Source organism: Stegastes partitus, unplaced genomic scaffold (genome assembly GCF_000690725.1).
Source record: "Stegastes partitus isolate 25-593 unplaced genomic scaffold, Stegastes_partitus-1.0.2 Scaffold1913, whole genome shotgun sequence".
In the NCBI taxonomy this organism is placed as follows: Eukaryota; Metazoa; Chordata; class Actinopteri; family Pomacentridae; genus Stegastes; species Stegastes partitus.
In genome coordinates, this window is record NW_007579644.1 from 62,070 (window position 1) to 82,246 (window position 20,177).

At 39.3% G+C, this 20,177-nt stretch overlaps 1 protein-coding gene across 1 annotated transcript in view; it reads left to right on the forward strand.

Moving 5' to 3' along the window:
* The window catches only part of LOC103373143 (disintegrin and metalloproteinase domain-containing protein 11-like), a 32,504-nt gene extending 16,507 nt beyond the window's left edge, over positions 1 to 15,997 (forward strand). The window contains exons 13-27 of the mRNA XM_008302962.1: positions 590 to 680; positions 2,233 to 2,284; positions 2,706 to 2,805; positions 5,080 to 5,151; positions 5,294 to 5,386; positions 5,857 to 5,937; positions 6,024 to 6,074; positions 6,157 to 6,220; positions 7,177 to 7,282; positions 7,709 to 7,828; positions 7,914 to 8,082; positions 9,840 to 9,951; positions 11,786 to 11,876; positions 15,547 to 15,564; positions 15,919 to 15,997. Coding sequence (XP_008301184.1) covers positions 590 to 680; positions 2,233 to 2,284; positions 2,706 to 2,805; positions 5,080 to 5,151; positions 5,294 to 5,386; positions 5,857 to 5,937; positions 6,024 to 6,074; positions 6,157 to 6,220; positions 7,177 to 7,282; positions 7,709 to 7,828; positions 7,914 to 8,082; positions 9,840 to 9,951; positions 11,786 to 11,876; positions 15,547 to 15,564; positions 15,919 to 15,934 — 1,236 coding nt within the window. The 3' untranslated portion in view covers positions 15,935 to 15,997. The remainder of the gene's footprint in view (positions 1 to 589; positions 681 to 2,232; positions 2,285 to 2,705; positions 2,806 to 5,079; positions 5,152 to 5,293; positions 5,387 to 5,856; positions 5,938 to 6,023; positions 6,075 to 6,156; positions 6,221 to 7,176; positions 7,283 to 7,708; positions 7,829 to 7,913; positions 8,083 to 9,839; positions 9,952 to 11,785; positions 11,877 to 15,546; positions 15,565 to 15,918) is intronic.
* The last annotated feature ends 4,180 nt before the right edge of the window (positions 15,998 to 20,177 follow it).

The following is a 20,177-nucleotide window of genomic DNA, read 5'->3' on the forward strand; positions in this document are numbered from 1 at the left end:
TGTCACTCAATTAATAATAAACCTTGGATTCATAAAACTAAATGATGTGTTCATATTCTTTAAAAAAACAAAATGTTGAACATTTCATGAATAAATAAAACAAAGCAATATTTTAATATGGTCATATTTTAACACTTAATTCTAATTCCTGCAGCATCATTTCCGTGGCTCTGACCAAGATTACACATCGTCACTGTTGTGAGGATGGAAATAGAACAAGAACACTATGAGAGAAGAATCAGAAAGACTCTCAAACAAGCTCTGAAAGCAGCAAAATGGTTTGATCAATGAGATTAAACTGTTGTATTAAACATGAGAACACCAAAGCGGTTTCTCCGTTTCACAGCCAGAAGATGCATCTGCAAGTGTTAAAATATGAATATATTAGAAAAAGAAACAACTCAACTTGAGTTTTCCTGCAACTATCGTGTATCTAAGGTGTAAATATAAAATGCTTTTACCATCAAACTCTTAGTAAGATTTTGTATTTCCCATCTGCTTGGTTTAATGTACATCCTGGTTGGTGCAAGCTGTCACATTTTATGTTTCCTCATCTCACTTTAAAGCGTTTTCTGCTTGTTTGTTTCAGTACGGGAGCGTCGCTGCGATGGCCATCACTTTGTGCCAGAGTCTGGGCCAGAACATCGGCATGAGGTGGAACAACGCTCGAGCTTCTGCAGGTGAGACGACGGGAAACTTTTACAAAGCAGGAATCCAGAGTGAGCTGAATAAAGGAGGATGCTGGTGTTGAGGTAGAGAGAGATCTTTGGTATCGCGGTCCAGCAGCTCTCTTCTGTAATTAGACTTCTCCATTAGGTGATCAGTCAACTGCATCCAGGGAGGAGGAGCTGCTGGTCGAAGCTGCCAGAGAACAATGAGCTCAGTGATTAATGCTGAGGAGGCATCAGCTCCATTATTCACCGTCAGGACGTGAGATCAGTGCCGAGCCTAAACTTAGACATCAGTCCAACTGAAAGGCCTTCTTCAGTTATTAATCAAGTTTCTTATGTGTCACTGCTGAGATCATAAACGCTGATCACTGTATTATTTTATATCTTGGTTTATCTGCACTTTGAAGAAAAAAAAAATCTGTAGTAGCAGCAACGGTGCCAAAAAAAAAATATTTTAAAAAAATAATGGGAAAACTAACAGCAAATGACTGTAAACCAATGATTGAAATACAGTAAAATGGTGTAATTAAATAATTTTTTGTTCACCCAACATGTAAATTAACACTTTTTGGGGGGATAATTTTACTAGATTGTATCTGTGTTTTAATTAAACAATTTAAAATTATGAATTAAATTAATAAAATATCTGTTTAAGAATTCATGTTCAAGTTAATCAATTTAATTTAAATGTATTTTTAAAAAGTGGGATTTTACAGTCAGTTGTTGTAAAAGAATGAATTCATATTAGTAAAAATACTGTTTTTTGATGTGGATGTTATTTCAGATTAGATTCAACTTTACTGCCGTTACACACACTTGTACTAACGCAGCAAACAGAAGTATTTATAGTTTTGAACAGTCATCATGTAAATAAGTTTTTTCTCTCTCATTTTATTAAATATTATCTGGAATTTAACAAAACAGGAAAAACCTGTAAAATAACAGTTAAAGACAATGTTTTGCAATTTTTTTCAAACCTGAATATGCAAATGTTCTCTTTTTTCTTTCAAATAAAAGCAAATATAAGTAATAAAGTTTTTGTTTTGCTGATTTACATAAAGTCAAAAATGGTTTAACTTCAGTAAAAAGTTGGGAAAAAAACAAATGGCTGTAAACATAATGACATTTTTAGATAATTTAGTTGCAACAAAGCAGTTTTTTTCACAATCAACATGTACATTTTTTTTTTTTCTGTGATTTTACTGGATATTATTTGTTGTTTAACATAAAGGAGTTTTTTAATCTTAAACACAGAACTTTTTTGTCTTCAGTGACAACAAATATCTGTAAAATATCACTTATTTCTGCTAATTTATAAACTGTAAAACTGTCATTTTATGGTCGCAGTTAAAGAACAAGTTGCCGTTTGTAGATTACGCAGATTTTTTTTTTAAGGCTAATGTGTAAAATAATATTTGTTTTGCTGTGATTTTACCAGATATCAGTAATTTAACAAACAAGGAAAATCTGTATAATACCAGTAAATTGTTCATTAAATTACAGTTGAACATCTTTGATTTTGTCCAGTTTGTGTCATCTTCACCTCTCCTCTGCTTCACAGGAGACTGCAGGTGTCCGGACGCCTGGGTGGGCTGCATCATGGAGGACACCGGGTAAAGTTCCTCTAAGCTGTCATTTTCCTCTCACGTAAACTGTAAAACACCTGTAGCACAGAGAATCTTTGACTTCCGCTCAGTCCTCGCTGAGCCAAGCCGCAGATAACAGCCTTCAATCGACGCTTTTAGCAAATTTATTGCAGCATCACAGACGCCAGACCACGTAAGAATTAAAACCGGTGAATTAAATGTATTTACTACTGGAGCGGCTTGGATTCGGCTCTCCTTTTGCCAGATGGAACAATGCAGATCTCCATTATTCGCTTGAGTAATATCTTACTACAGATGGTAACATTTCTGTCAGATTGCAGAGTGATGGCACGGACACCCACAGCGGATCTGGCAACGCTCACTGGCAGGGAAGCACTGCGCTGTTTTTATTCTATTTTATCTGAAGTCTCGATCTTTGCGATTGCAGGTTCTATCTGCCCAGAAAGTTTTCGCGCTGCAGCATCGATGAGTACATCCAGTTCCTGCTCCAGGGCGGAGGGAGCTGCCTCTTCAACAAGCCCAACAAGGTGAGGGTCCTGTGAAGATGTGGTCCTGCATCTGAACAACATCACTGTCAGAGTCATGTGTAAACAGAATGCATGTTTACTGGGATTTGGCTCTGGATTATTTGAGACTATACTGATAAAAACCATCGAAGCAGTCTCTGCCCCAAGTGCTCCAGCAACACCTGAAATGCTGCCTGGATGGTAAACATATCAGACATTCCTTCAGTCTTTATTAAAGCAATCCCTTGAGGGCATGCTTTGTTCTACAATAATGTCAAGAGTACAATCAACACAACACATAGGCAACAATCAACTAGAAAACGACCAGTGATCATGGATTTCACCATTTCCCAACATGTCCAGTTAGCTTCAGTGTTTGCTGCAACATCTTTCTGGTGTGCGCAGCAGAAAAAACTAAAAGCAATTTTATCACTTCCAGTGTAAGAATGCACAACTTTAAGCCTTTGCCAACCACTTCAGTGAGCTCAATAATGAACTGGGGACCAGTTTAACAAGGAAGTTAATTACTGCGGCATCTTGGCATTCGGTGCCTCATAAATAAACAGAAGCCAATGTCTGTCTGGCTTCGCTGTTAAAGCTTTTTTCATAAAGCGATGAGTGGAATCACTGCCACAGGGGATTAATCTTTAGACCGAGTGGTAAGCTGAGAGTTTTTATGGTGGACAGCAACACGGATTGATTATTTGTTTTCTGCTAAACGTCAACAACATCATCCGCGATTAGTGCTGAAACTGTACAACCAGCGACCCTCCTACTTGAATTTCAATTTCTGACTGAAGTTCAAGGACAAATCCGAGACGCTCACCTCCTAGTGGTGCAAAACCATTTGTAGCATAAGTTCCACTGCTGATAGCACAGTTACTGCTCGGACATGTTGCTCCGTGTTTGTGCGTCACAGTCTCCGAACTTCTCAATCATCCCTCGTAAATGCTGGAGTTATAATGAAAAGATGAGACTTTTGGAGTCACTGTTTATTAAACATCTTTTCCGGATGCCTCCTGGACGTCTCCCTGGGGAGGTGTTCCAGGCGCGTCCCACCGGGAGGAGACCTCGGGGAAGACCCAGGACACGCTGGAGAGACTATGTCTCCCAGTTGGCCTGGGAACGCCTAGGGGTCCCCCCGGACGAGCTGGGGGAGGTGTGTGCGGATCGGGAAGTCTGGGCAGCTTTGCTAAGGCTGCCGCCTCCGCGACCCGACTCCAGATAAGCAGGAGAAGATGGATGGATGGATGAATGTTTATTAAACAATTCAGAAATGCATTTGACAAACTACTGTAGTTGGCAGCGTTGCATGAAAACACCGCTAGACTCCACAGCACCGTCTGCTCAGCTGTGACGCATACTCCGCTACATGTGCTGCAAACAGTCCTAAGACCATTGCAATCCTGCTCTGTTGAATATGATAACGCTTAGAGATTAATCGCAGCAACTGGACTTGCTTGGCTTCCTTGAAGACATTTCACCTCTCATCCACGAGGCTTCATCAGTTCTGACTGATGAGTTGGAGTTCCAGATACTTATATCCTTAACGAGGCATTAACACCTGAGTTTCGGTTTCATTTGGGGGTTTGTTGCTGCTCCCCCTTGTTAGCAACAAACCCCTAAATGAAACCGAAACTCAGGTGTTAATGGCTCCTTTAGGATATAAGTATCTGGAAGTCCCAACTAGTCAGTCAGAACTGATGAAGCCTCTTGGATGAGAGATGAAACGTCTTCAAGGACCTCAAGCAAGTCCAGTTGCTACGATTAATCTATGAGAATAACCATGACCTGGATGACTGAGAAGCTTCACAGACGTTAAAACTCTTAGATAACATCTTTTCCATTATTGTACTTTGTTTAAAAAATAAATAAAAAAGAAGAAGAACTAGGCCAATATCGGCTAATAAAATCGACTGACTAATATATCATCCAGGCTTTTCTTAGGCTCGTGGTAAACTTGCCTTTGCTGCCCAAAATTCCCACTATGCTACAAGGACAGTGGCGTGGATGCAGGGAATACATAGGCGCCAATCGTCTGCACGTGTATGCATCCTCTTAGACCAGAAAGCACCATAATTTAGAACAACTGCTCATCCGTGGTATCCAAAACCGTCAGCAAGAGAGAATAACACCAGCTTTAGAAGTAGTACATTACTTGTGCTTTACGATCCCCTCCGCTTATGTCTTTACTTCCAGTCAACAAGCTCCTATATGATTGTCACGTTTCATCTCTCATCCATCTGTCTGTCATTTATACATGCCTTCCTATATGTTGGCCTCTCTGTCTTTCAGCTGTTGGACCCTCCAGAATGCGGGAACGGCTTTGTGGAAGCAGGGGAAGAGTGTGATTGTGGATCCCAGGTGGTGAGTATCCAGCTGGACTCCATGTATAAAATGCAGCTCTTTGACCTGCTGCACCTACACATGATGTCCATGTATGAGAACCACAGATGGTGTTGTTTTTTTTCTATAGATCTGAGATGAATATTTGTTTTCTCGTCTGCAGGAGTGTGCACGTAGCGGAGGAAACTGCTGTAAAAAGTGCACGCTTACCCACGATGCCATGTGCAGTAATGGACTGTGCTGCAGTGGCTGCAAGGTGAGCCGACCTACATTACAAGGTGTCCGACAAGTGAGCTAGCTCAGTGTCAAATCCTCTTTTTATATGACAACGAAATCAGTCGGTAGACCAAATTAGTGAACAAAGAGCTGGAAATAATATCCTCTATGATTATTTCTGCTTGTGTCAAGGACAGTTTGGGAATCAAACAATGTATTTTGGCATCCGGCTTCTCAAGTTTCACTCATCAAGCTGGCAGAAGTAAAAAATAACTTCTAGAGATCTGTTGGATGTTGACTCGCACACAGTGAGATTTGAACATCTAAAGCTTTCATCTCGGGTTTTATCTTTTAAACAGATGAATGACGTTTCCCCTCTATATGTCATCAGAAGTGATTATATCTTAGGAGACGTTGAATGACAGACAAAAATCATGCTCTTGTGTTTTCTTATTGCTGTGTTTTCAGCCTGTATGGCACGCTTCAATAGGTGTATATTCTGTTTCTTAGTACGAGCAGAGAGGTGTGGTGTGTCGAGATGCTGTGAATGACTGTGACATCCCAGAAACCTGCACTGGAGACTCCAGCCAGGTACGGCTTTCTGTAAAAACAGCAAACACTGTAAGATGCTGTTAAACTCAGTATTCAGTGCATGGTGTGCTTTGCTTCTTTTGCAGTGCCCTCATAATGTCCACAAGCTGGACGGCTACATGTGTGATACCAGCCAGGTAAGGGCTGGTTTGTGCTACAATTTCCAATCTGCAGCTCAGTCTGTTGGTGTAACTGATTGGTTCTGGTTCACCTCTTCAGGGCCGATGTTACGGTGGGCGATGCAGGACTCGTGATGGACAGTGCAGAGGACTCTGGGGATACAGTATGTATACAACTCAGCATAACATCTCTTTCACCGAGAGTTACATGATTTGTACAGCAGGAGTGGCTTCGTCTCTGTGCAATATCGCTTGAATATCAGATGATTCCACCTCCGTGCTTCACAGTCAAGACGATGCATTCACTGTGGTTGTGCTGGTCAGGTTCACGACAAACATGCTGGACTCCATCTGAGCCAAACAAATTTATCTCATCTGACCAAAGAATGAGCTTTAAACATTCTTTAGGCTTCTTTTCACGTCATTCGGCAAAGTTTTATCTCGCAGTTTGATACCAAAGAACAAACAAGGGCGTTTTTCCTGAACATCATCCACAGAGGATGAAATTATACAACGGTCTTCACATTGTCTGAGCTGTCACAGGAACTCTGATTTCCATTGATAGCCCCTGTGCCAAGTCTGAAGCAGCTGATTCATTTGTTTTTCAGAGCAACATTGTGAAAGTAGTGCACTGTCATTTTAGGAGGACGACCTCTGCAGCTCTGATTAGTGGTACTATGGCTCCTTCTAAACCTCCTGATTTCTGCTGACACTGTGTTTCCATTGGTTTTTACTTGATCTGTCTGGATTCTTTTCCACCTTTATGAAATCTCACATTCTTTTTAAATTGTTTTCCATGCAGCACCATGGAGTGCTTCACTGTCAGGACTATGCATTCACTACATAGTTGTGGTGTTAACGGCTCATTTTAGACCATGTTTGTGCTATTAGGAAATCACAGCTTCTTTCAGTTTTGTTGCATGAGCTTCTACTTTGGGGCCTGAATGTTCAATATAGTCTTTATAAATATTTGTTTTTAATTGTTTAAGACTGTTTAAGAGGTGATGCAATTTTTAAACATGTGACATCTAAGCGATTTTGCACAGATGTATGCTCACTTCTTTGTCAGATTCTCCTTGTTGTCATCTAAGAAATCCTTTTTTTGTTGTTGTTGTGCCAGATTCAGCAGACAGATTTTGTTATGAGAAGCTGAACGCTGAAGGAACAGAGAAAGGAAACTGTGGTCCGGGTCCTGAAGGCCAAGGCTGGCTGCAGTGCAACAAGCCGTGAGTTACACAACCCTGATTCCCTTTACTGGTGTTCTAAAAGAGTGTGTTCACTTTATTTATCTTCTTCTTAGTATTACTATTGCATCACTTAAGTTTGAGGTAAAAGGATAAGACTGGCTTAATTTGGGGAGGGATTTTCAACTAATTCTGGTCAATAAAATCAAACCTATTAAAAAAAACATAAAATCACTGTACTGTTGCTTTCTGGTAGATCTTAATTTCTCTAATGTATTTGTGGCTAGAGAGCATTTGGCAGTTTATCTAACAGAGATGATATGAAAGAACATCTGCTGCATCAAATCCAAAAACCCTTTCTTACAACTAGATCACCCCAAACGGGTTTAGATGATATATTCAACCTAAAAACCCCAAAAACTGCAAAAGTTTTTTTTGTGCATTGTTCTCCCTCCTCTCTCGTTTCAGGGATGTTCTGTGCGGATTCCTGTTCTGTGCCAACGTGACGACGAAGCCAAAGTTTGGAGACCTGCAGGGTGAAGTGACCAGCTTCACCCTCTACCACCAGAACAAGTACCTGGACTGCAGGTAAAACCGTCGCCGCATTTAAGAGAGCATAAAGCTTTGTTGTCCCTCAGCGTTGTAACTCTAACCCTCCTCTTCCTCCTTCCAGAGGAGGCCACGCTCTGCTGGAGGACGGCTCAGACCTGGGCTACGTGGAGGACGGGACTCCCTGCGGTCCCAACATGATGTGTTTGGAGAGACGCTGCCTCCCAGTGGCGGCTTTCAACCTCAGCACGTGTCCAGGATCCAACTTCGCACGCATTTGTTCTGACCACGGGGTAAAACAACGCTCTCAGAAAACACTGGTTGGGTGAATTTCATGTGAGAAAGACAACATGTGGGTTAATAAAAGGCAAAATCTGGATGGAAAATTAAAGCTTTGAGAAGTCTAAGTTACATATCCACTGCCTCAACACCATTTTAGTTACTAAATAAATAAAGACTTGATTTGTGTAGCACAGTTCATACAGCAAGTGGAACTCAAAGTGCTCAAAAAGAGAATAAAATAAAATGAAATAAAAATAGTAGTGATAAAAGTTAAGACAATAAAACACAAGAGTCCACAGTAAATGTAATGATACCAGTAAATTACATGAAACGACATAAAAGTAGACATTAAAAGATTTATTTTTCTGAAGCTTTCATCTCGTCTTGGTTCTACTGTGAAGAACATTGAAGAGAGCAGAGGTGAAGGATCTGATTGGTCTAGAAGGGGCATACCTAACCAACCAGATCAATAGTAAGGAGCTACTCCAAATATTTAGCAACCAAAAGCAAAATGTCAGAAGATGAAATCTAAAATGAACAAGGCACTAAAGAAGAGTCAGTTTTGGTGGGATGTGCTGCTTTTCTTTTCTTTTTATTATCATCTGCAGTTTGTTTGAAGATTTCTGCGGAAGGTCAGCAAACAGAACATTACTGATCTGCTAGAAATAAAACCAGACCGGAAAGGTTGAGACTGTAAAATCCTTTTTTTTTGGCATGTTTCAAAGGATATTTCACAATGAAAGATGGCACAAAGGCTCTCTGCTACATGCCTTTTGTTCAAAGCTTTGTCTTTTTAAATAATCACTAAAGTGAGTCTTCCTTTCACTGGCGTTCACGATGAACATCTTAGTTTTGTTACTGAAAGTTTTGTAAAATCCAAATGCTAATGTTGCTGAGGCAAAATGACAGTTTGGGTTATCGACCAAGTAAGAAACGAAACTAGAACTTTATCATCAGAATAGATATGAATGAATCTATAGTAACTGTTAAGCACTTATACAGGAGCTGCTTGAGATACATGGGCTCATATCAAACTGTAATGTCTGTTTTAAAGATTTATTCTATTTTCTACCTTATTTTACCTTTTTTTTCTTTCCAGTTCAAAAGATGTCAAGGTTGAAACTGCTCTTAGTTAATCCTCTGAACTTCAAGCACCTTCTAGTTTTGCTTCGTTTTCATTGTTTTTATCATTGTAGGATCATTTTTCGCCACAATAATAATAAAGTCCTGCACCTCTATGGAAACAGCCATAGAACTCAAAAAAATGTCTTTTGTGCAGTATGACACAGTTATGATGTTAGAAATCAGAAGAAAGACAAAAGTTCTTAAGTTTTTAGTCTGTTTCCATATTTGGTTTTTAATTTTGATCACAATGAAGTTACTAATGGCTTCACAGTTGCACCAAGGAGCACAGAATTCTTTAATTTTTCACAGAAAGTGGTGGATGGCAAAGGTTTATTTATGACAGTTTGTGAATATAAATGGAGAATAAAGGGATTTAGAGAAAATATCACAATTTTCAGCTTAGATTTGCTTAATTTTACTGAATGAATGGCACTTCAGAGTTGAAAATATCCAGATTTTTTTCAGTTTTTAAACAGTGTCATGATGGGGATATTTAAAACCACTGATAGCATTCATTTTAAACCTGCTGGAGTTCAGAGGTTGTACTAAGCTTCAGCGTAAAACAGATTCAGATCCATGCTGTTTTTGCTCTGTCATCCCCGTCTTTGCTCATCTCTTCCTGGTTTTCATGTCTCTGTTGCAGACCTGCAGTAATGAGGTGAAGTGTATCTGTGACAGGGACTACACGGGGAAGGACTGCAGCGTCTTTGATCCGATCCCGGAGCCGACGGTCCCGACGGGCCCGGAGAAGAAAGGTCCATAGCGGCTCTGAGCCTGTCCTCGTCTCTCTCTCTCCTGTCTGCCGCTCATATCCCCCTCATAGTCTCCACCATCATCACTGTAGCCTCTTTATGGAGAGTTCACCTGAGTACTGTGAGAAATCAATATCTGGACCTGTACAGTTTGATTCTTCCTGCTGTTTGGTTGAGTGCGGGGGTGTGTTGAGACACATTTATCCATTAGAGCATATGTGTATATATACATGGAGGTTATTCCACCTTAAATCATCAGTGGCTTCTGCTCGACCATCTCCAACTTTCTCTTTTTTTAAATCATAAACTATCTTTTTCAAACTAGACTAATTAATCAAATAATTTCCAAGATTTTTTTTTTTTTTTTTAATTGCCTATCGACCCACTTTCAGCCCATTTTTTTTGCACACTGAAACTTACGACTGTTTGAATAACAATATCTATTAAACTATTAAAGATAAAAGCCTTAAAAAAAAAAAATGAGACAGCCTTATCCAAGTCGAACAACATATCAAACTTGCTCAATCAGTTATGAAAGTTAAACAAAAATAGCTTTCGTTTTGTTTTATTTTGTATTATTGTGACATGCAGCTACATATGATTCAGAAAATATCCCTAGTTGGTTTCTGCATTATCAGTTTTTTTACTAATGTGCTCAAAGATGCGACCTTTCATGGCGACTTCGATTCATTTTCATATTTCAACATAATCAGAGACTATTTGATCTACTTGTCCAATAAAACTGATTCTACATTAATAACATGATGGGAAAGAACAGTGAAAAATTCAGGCTTTTATCTTTAATAGTACCTGAGATATAGACATAAACTCAGATTTCAAAATGCAAATCTCTGAAGCTGTTTGACCAAAAAACAAATGGCTATTTGTCCTGCAGAGATTTGCTGTGTACTTAGACGTTGTGCCGCCTCCGATGTGACTGATGGTCTCAGTTGTTCAAAGGACCCGTTTCCACCATTTAATTAAATACAAGATAGAGACTTACTGATTTAGACGGACCTTTTAGGTTGCAAACATTACCTCCACCACAATTAGAGGTTATTTCATCTACTTGTCCAATTCTGCCGATTCTGAATCAATGACTTGATGAGAAATAATGGTGAAAATTTACGCTTTTTAAAAAAATCTTTAATAGTTCTTGAGATATTGTGGTTCAAACAGCCTCAAATTTTAATGTGCATAACTATGTCCCCGAGCATTTCATACAAATTTTTATCTCAGAAAATGGTCGATATATTAAGCTAAAATTTCAGACATCTTTTTAAATATCCATATTTTGCACTGCTAGAATTTTAGGCAAATCAGAAAAAAGGTCGAGCGGGAATTCAGTTCTTAAACTTGATGATTTGAGATGGAATAAGTCCAGTATGTGAGTGCATGTGGTGCTACTGTTTGTGTTTTCAAGTGTCTTCCTTACTTTCTTGCAGTCTGCCAATGAGCAGCTGCTCTTTAGGGCCTAAAAAAAGTCCACCCTGAGCAGCTGAAAGAGCAGGAGAGGGGGAATGAGAACAAAGTAATGAAACACTCTCTCCTTTGTTTTTTTTAACTGTTGTCTCCCCCTGACCCTCCCCCTTTTTGCCTCACCCGCCTGTTCTCCCATCTCCACCCAAACGTGCTGGTTCTCCTCCATCTTTCTATTTCTGTCTGCAGGTATCTTTACCATCTATATCTCTCTCTCTCCAGTTGATGTGGTTTGATGTAGTGTCGATGCTGTCTTCTGACGTGTGTTTTTTAGTGGTGTTGTTTTGTTTTCTGCCCTTCCTCTTCCTCCTCCGCACCCTTCCTCTTCCTACCTTCCCCCCCTCCTTCCTCTGCGCAGGTCCCAGTGGCACCAATATCATAATAGGGTCCATCGCAGGTGCTATTCTCCTGGCAGCTATAGTCCTAGGGGGAACAGGATGGGGATTTAAGTAAGAGTTTCTGGCATGCCTTTGTGTACCTGTCTGCTTCTACCTAAAGGAAACCTCCCCCCCGCCCCTTCCACTCTCACCCCTCTGGACATAGATGCAACTCATTGCCCGACCCAGGGGAGGGAGTCTAATGCTGCTTTTGGCTTTCAAATCCGCTTTGTTTTCTAATATTCAAGCTCCATCCTGCATCTTCCAGAACTTGTAGTTACGACAGGGCAGGAATGAGATATTTTACTGCCAGGAACCGCTGCACCACTTTTCTCAAAGCGAATGCAATGCCTTAGAGAAACATTCACCCCTCCTTGGAAGTTTTCCGTTCTCGTTTAAACACTGACAATGGACGGTTTAATTTAGCTTTGTTTGACAAGAATATACCTTTTTCAAAAAAAAGGATTCTTTCATGTCAAAGTGAAAACAGACTTCTACAAAGTAATGCCCATTAGCGAAAAATATAAGGTTTGAAATAAGTGATTGTATGAGCATTCACCCCTTTGTAGTGATTCAACTAATTCAACGCAGATGCACATTAGAAGCTTTATTGTCATTATAATGCAATGCAATGCAATGCCATCCATCCATCCATCCATCCATCCATCCATCCATCCATCCATCCATCCATCCATCCATCCATCCATCCATTATCTTCCACTTATCCAGATGCAGTGCAAGATGGAAATACAGCAACACTTTTAAGGGAGTAAAATGTATACAAAACAAGAAGTCTATAAAGATCTTGCAAAAGGCAAAAAAAAAAAGTCTATAAAAAGTTTAAAAAGATAAGTCACAGTTAGTGAAACGAAGATCATCTGAGTGCAGTGATGTGTCTCAGTGATTGTAGTATAAAGACACCACTCACTGGTGAATCACTACTCCTAAATAAAACTAAAAGAAGGTTCTGTGGTCTGATGAGTCCATCAGACCAGATGCTATGTTTGGCAGACACCCAGACACTGCACATCATCACAAACACACCATCCCCACTGTGAAGCATGGTGGTGGCAGCATCATGATGTGCTCCTCTGCAGCAGGTCCTGGAAGGCTGGTAAAAGTAGGGCATAAAATGAATGCAGCAAAGTATAGAGAAATCCTGGAGGACAACCTGATGCTGTCTGTAAGAGAACTGTGACTTGGGAGAAGATACAGAAACAGCCGAAGCTACAGAAATGGTTTAAAGACGACAAGGTGAATGTTCTGAAGGCCGAACTGGAGGCCCCAGACCTCAATCCAACTGACTTGTGTCTGGACTTGACGAGGGCTGTTTACTCATGATTCCTGTGTAACCTGACAGAGTTTGAACAGTTTCACAAAGAAGAATGAGGTTAGCATCCAGATGTTCAGGCTGATTGAGACCAACACAAGATCAATGCTGTAACTGCAGCCAAAGGTGCATCTACTGAATACTGACTGCAGTCACTCATTTTATGTTTTGTATTTTTAATTAGCTGACGTTACTTTGTAGAAATCTGTTTCCTTTTTGACATGAACAAATCTTTGTGGTCAATTCTTGCCAAAGGAGCCAAATTAAATTGACCATGATATTGAAGATCTATAAAACGGGAAAACTTCCAAGTGGGTGAATCCTCTTTACAGGCACTATGACATACTTTACTGGTGCCACATCTGGAAGTTCCCCCTACTTGCAGTATTTCCCTAACCTATGTGTTCTTTAAATTGGGTCAACTTAAGCCCCTTGTTATTTACTTTCCAGCCTGCATTCTTCTTGTTTCTCTGTAGGAAGCATCCTAACCCCTCGCTGAAGTGCTTCCTCCGCACTTTTCCACCTTTGCATGCTCGCTATTGTTCACTCCTTATGGTCTGACCTAAACGGACTGCTCCTGCTTCCTTCATACATGATAAAGAGGATTAAATCAAAGAGAATTCTGGCAGATAAAAAGCACATCTCATGATTTGTAGCATGCAGTCAGTCCTTTTAGGGCCAGAGGTAAGTGTCTGTGCATGTGTGCATGAGCTGTTAGCAGAACTTTTTTTTTTCTCCGTAGTTAGATCGCAGATTTGGAAGTTAGTAGTTTCTGGTGTTTATTAGCTCTGGCAAAACTACTGTAGACCTGCTGCATGTGACACCAGCACGAAAATCTGGCAAAAAAGATTTACACTCTAAAAAATAATGTTTGGGCTCAGCAAAAAAAAAAGAACCAATCTGTTCGACTGGTGTCAACTTCTAATGAGATGTTCAACAAACTGTGAGTTTGGACAATTAGATTGTCCTCTGTAATCAAAGGCATTTGAAGTTGTCTGAGATAGAGGAGGAGGCTTGAAATGATTCACTCACTGTGAAGAAAAATTAAGTTAACAAGCCAATTTCTTTAAGTTACCTCAACTTGAATTTAGTTTTAATTCAACCACTGCAGAAATTTGAGTGTAAATTATACATTATATTAAGCTGAAGCAACATTATCTCAAAAATAGGTTTCCTGAATCAGTCATAGCTATACTGATTTATATAAATCAGTATAGAAATGAATCTTGGATCCATGTATTTAATTAAAAGGCAGAAATGGGCCCCTTTAATTACTTTTTAGAGTGTGGGGATTTAATAAAGGATAAAATGACTGACATTGTTTAATTGCCGTTTGTTGTGGCCAAATCTTATCAACCAGCCCAACATGACAGACTGAAATATTGGTTCACGTTTTACGTCAGCAAATCACAATAAATCCTGTTTTAATTAATTATATTTAGGGGTTAAATTGGGTCGGAGCTCCATGTGACTCAGTTAATGGTTTAGCAGCATTTTCAAACTTTAGAAATCTGCTTTCAGACAACATCCCGTGCTGAACGTAGCGCATCCTCTGATATGCCACTGTGACTGCACACAGCCTTATTTAACCAGCTGCTGTGCACAAATTCAAAGTTTCTGCAGTGAAATTATTGGGAACAAAGAAGTCATGTTCAGCATGAGTTCAGCAGCTTCTTTTCCATTTTCAGGATAGGTCCAAATGTAGTTTCACCTGGAAAATCGTTCATGTTTTCTTACTTATAAGGTGAATCACTGCTCTGAGTTCTTCAGTTTTTCTATTAAAATGCATCAGTATTTGTAGTAGAGTAAAGATAGTCAGCTAGTAATGAAGATACAATTTATGATATCAAACTTAGGGGTACAGGCCTGCATACGTGGGCTGTTATTGTGTTTTCAGTTTCATAGAGCGTCACTGAGGTGAATGTTTTTCTTCAGATTTCTTTAAAATATTATTTCATTTCAAATTGGCAAAAGATAAAGACAAAATAAAACTATCTGAAATGAGAATCTTTGCATCTGGGTGTGTAGATAATTAGATTGAATTTGAGAGGTTGGACTCTGACGGTGGAAGCGAAAGGAATTTAGCTTAAAAAACAACACGTGGAAGAACAATTTCCCTCCACTGTAAACGACTTAATACTGTACAAATACTCCTTATTTCTAGTCTGTGACCCTGATTTCACTGCACATGATCTCCTCCTCCTCAAAAACCCACATTTAACCCCTGATTATAAGATCTTCTTTTGGCACAGCTACTCTGTTAATGTTTGTCTGTTGCTTTTGACGCAAGTTCTAATGCAAGACGATCAGCTTCATGATGTGCTTCTCACACAGTCAGCTTGTTCTCTATTGTTGTTAATACATTATGTCTTTATATCTTGTCCTCTCTTCTTTCGTGCTCATGGGATGCAGGAACATTCGAAGAGGAAGGTAAAACCTACAAAACCCTAAAGCATCGCTCGTCATCGCATCACAAATTGTATGAATAATTCAAAAACAGAGATTTTTTATTTCTCCTAAGAAAAATTTATATCATGGGATTATTTTTAATTTCTTTTTTTTACAGTATTATATCACTATTTTACATATATTTGCATAATTTTCTAAATTTGTACATTTTTTGAAAGTTGCAGTATCCCACCATTTTCTAACCTGTTTTTTTTTTTTTTCCGGCACCGTTGCTGCCAGATTTTCCCTCTTTTTTCCACTTTCTTACAGTGTATGTAACCGTCTACAACGGTATTTCTTGTGTTAATAATCCCCTTGTTGTCGTTTCTCTTCCAGATCTGGTGGAGGATAAGATCTGTCTGTCTTTCTGTCTCTGTGTCTCGTCCACTCCCGTCTTCCTCCTCGCACTGTGTCGTTTCCACATTGAAGAAGAGGGGAACAAAAAACAAAAAAAAGTCTTCCACTACGAGTCCCACAATCCCTCCGAAACCTCTTCCGTTAATCGTGTTTCCCTCCTCCACGCTCCTGTCGGCTCCTTTCGTCTTGTTGCTGGAGAATCTCTACGCCAAACCAGCCAGAACCAGAGGATTGTGTCCTGGCCGAGCAGGTGGTTCTACGAATGTGCTTCAGTGTCTGTTTACGTCTCGGACAGTCTGATAAAGAAAATCTCAACGGAGGACCAATTTAACGTGAGACTTGTCTTTCCAATGCCTGCCTGCCTGCACACCGACTGACTGAAGCGGCCACGGCTGGAGAACACAGACAAACAGTGGAGGGACGACAACACACCACGCTGGAATCAGAGTTTCTTGTAAAGGAAGCCCGGCCTCGACGAGGTGCATCTCAACAGGAACAGCAGTCAACATCCCAGCTAGCGGGGAACGTTCCCAAAACATGGTAGAACACAACCTACGAGTTCCAATCATTTTTAAACGTTTTAATCTGACGTTCACACAACAGATATTTGTCATTTTCAACAGTGTTTCTGTAAAAGTAAAAAATAAACTTTTAGCTGTTAGCGGGACGTTGTCGGGAACAACGACATGTTCCATGATAACTAAGTTCTCAAGCAACATTCAAAAAAATGTTTTCCAGATGTTATCGAGTAATAGAACGTTCTTCTATAAAACGTTTTTGCAAACTGTCATTATGACAAAAAAAGGAACAAACTAACAATCTAAGAATGTTTTCCAGATGTTATCAAGGCCTCACATCACAAAATATCTTTTTGTTAAGAAAACATTCTAGAACGTTCTTCTGTAAGACGTTTCCATAATGGCAACAAAGGAAGGATGTTCTCGAGGCAACATTTGGAAACATTTTCCAGATGTTATCGAGGCCTCAGATGTTTTTTTTATAAGACGTTCCTGATGTGACATATTAACAATTAAGGTGAACGACTCAGCCGTAATGTTCTGAGGATGTTTTGGGAATGATGTTAAGGGAACACATAACAGGACGTTCTCCTATAAAACAATGTGCTGTGACAACAAATGGAGAACGCTCTCAAAGATGTCTTCGAGATGTTATCGGGGCATCAAATGATAATGTTTTTTTTTTTTGTATGGAACGTTTCTGGAACATTCCTGTAATAGGACATATACGTGTTTCCATAATGAAAAACATTACAGAACGTTCTTCAGTAGGACGTTTCCACAATGACAGTGGAGAAAGGATGTTCTCAATGCAACATCCGGGGAATGTTTTTAAGGTGTTACCGAGGCGCCAGATGACGAAACGTTCTCTGTAGGATGTGCATTAACAAAAGGTAGAACATTCTGCTGCAATGTTCTGAGGATATTTTTGGGGTGTCGCTGAGGAAACACATTGTTCCCGCAATGTTCCATAGTGTTAGACGATAACAACGTTCTTAGTGCAGCATTAAGTTTTTAGAACGTTAAGGCATAATACTGTGATAACGTTCTCACCAAACATACGCAGAACATCTTCAGAAGAACATTCTTGGAACTATAAAAAAAAAAAAACTTCCCAATGAAACATTTTTAGAACTTTCTCAGAACAATCCCAGCTAGCCGTGTTGTTCCTACAACGTCCGCTAACATTACATAAAGATTCTAACAATGGAGAACGAATTTTATTTTATTTTTAAAAAGAACAACATTTTTTAGGGTATATCTCATTTCAAACAATGTTCCTATGAGGTTCAAAAGTGTAAGACTAAACACTGTAGCTGCAACAATCAGAAAATGTTTGAAGAACATAATGATCTTACAATGTTATGACCAAACATTTTGAATTATCTTTAAAAAGCTCTATCCTGCCTTTTAAGAAGAACATTTTGGGAACTGAAAATATATATATATCCCACTGAAACATCACCAGAACTTTCTCAGAACATCTTTAGAACAAAACAAAAATGTTTCCACAACTTTGGCTGACATTGCCTACAAGTTCTAATCATGCTTTGGAAAAAAAAAAAAAACATTTTGATCTAAAGGATATTGGAAGGATGTGGTTCCTACAACTTTGGATATTTTAGCAAAGAGAACATTTTGCTACAGTACATTCTGGGGTTGCTGTTGTGGAACATTATTCCATAAAACATTCTAACAACGTTACATGATCTCAAAGGAAAGACATTTTGAGTGTTTTAAGAACGTTTTAGAATGTCTTTCCCTAAGAAGAACATTCTGGGAACGAAAACATCCCTAGAGCTTTGTACAAAGACAAAAAAAATCCTAGCTGGGATGGAAGTAACTGGAGAATACATGGACTGTAGTTGGGATGTTTTTTCCAAAGAGAGACTGAGGAAGAACTTGTTTAAAGCTCTTTGTTCTTACCTGCCCTCCCGTCCACCTCCACCAACACTCCCCTCACAGGTTTTCAGGTACAAAATTAAAATTACAAAAAAAAAAAAAAAAAAAAGGGAAGCTGGGTGTTACGGTTTTGGGATCATTTAAAAAAACAAAACGAAAAAAAAAAACTGAACTATGAAGCAGCAGAGACCGAAACTTAGTGTTTTCAGCGACAGACCGACCAACATACATTCCACTATCTGTGTCTGTTCACCACTTTTCAGGCCCAAAGTTTCTTAGGAGGTTTACTCTCTTTGTGTGTGAATGTACGAGTGATTTTTAAAGAAAAGGACGAATGCGTTTACATTAGTGTTCGGGGCAAGTTGTGTCCACTTTAACACTCCTCCTATCACAGGTAGATAGGCGGGGTTTTTACCTCTAGAAGATCATCTCTTTCTACGAGCTGCAGCAGCCATGGCACCATAAAGGCAGCAGCACATCAATACAGAGTTTTTAAATGTCATGTACCTACAAGAGAAAGAAGAAAAAAAAAAAAAAAAGACGAGCACTAGCCAACTGTATGCACACCCCGTTTGTAAATACGTGCAAGATTATACTGAATGTTAAATGCAAAATGTATGAAGATTTATTTAAAAAAAAGCTATGTTCAAATAATGAGTTTGTGCTGCATCCGCGAATCTCCTCCTGTAGCCGTCCGTGCATCTTTAAAAGCGGCTGAACAGCTGAGCTAGCCACCTTCTCATCGACTCCCCCCCAACCGTCATGTTAGCCGTCACCGAAATGTCATGAAATCTTTTTGTACATTTGTCGATAGCCCAGAAACTTTGTAATGACCCTCCCCCCCTTCCCCCGTTGTCCTTGCTGTAAATGAGATTAAAGATGTGGTTCTGGGGGTTTCAGGAGGCAGCTTGTCAGATACTGTATGTGTGTATGAGGTCAGTTCGAGCTTTGCACTATGGCAGATGCACTATTGTTGTTACAATATGTACAGAGTTGGTATCAAATACAATCGGGAAAGAACAAAAAAAAAAAAAAAAAAAGAGAGAAAATGAGATGCATCCCACCCCATATTTTTAGACACTATCTTTTTGAATTGAATATGAAAGGAATGAACTAGAGCTTGTAAAATGGAGGGAAAAATAAAATACTAAAACATGAAACTGCACTTTCTGCTCTCACGTCTCGCTGTTTTTCTGTGTTGGTAATTCAGGATTTTTAATTTTTTTTTTTTGATGCAGTTTAGTGCTAGAGCAAGCAGGGTTTTATTGTTTTTCTAGGACACCATCCATAGAGGTTGATGTTATGAACTGTCCTTCACATGTCACAGGAACTCTGATTTTTATTAATAACAAGCATGATGGGATCCGTAAACTAATATTTTGTTGAACAACCCTTTGAGCCAATCAAGTGTTTTCTAAAACTCTCAATCAGACTTCTGCACCTGTTGACAGGGATTTTGATTTTGGCCATTTTTTAAAAATTATTCTTTTAACCACAATTCAAAAGCAATGTCTTATTTCACAAAATTATAATTTAGCAAATTTTTATTTATTCTTACTTTTTTCAGTTTCTAGTTATTTGAGTGACTGTTGAGAATTTTTCCTTTTCTTTAATGGAAGCGTATGAATACATTTGACTACGACTGTACTTGCCTGTTTTTCACAATTAGATTGTAAAAGTAGTTCTCTGTCTGTGGAGTCATTTCAGCAGCACGACCACTGCAGCTCTGATTAGTGGTACTATGGCTGCTTCTATATCTCCTGATTACTGTGTTTTACTGATTTTTTGTGACTGACTTATCTTCCTGTGAAGTCTCAC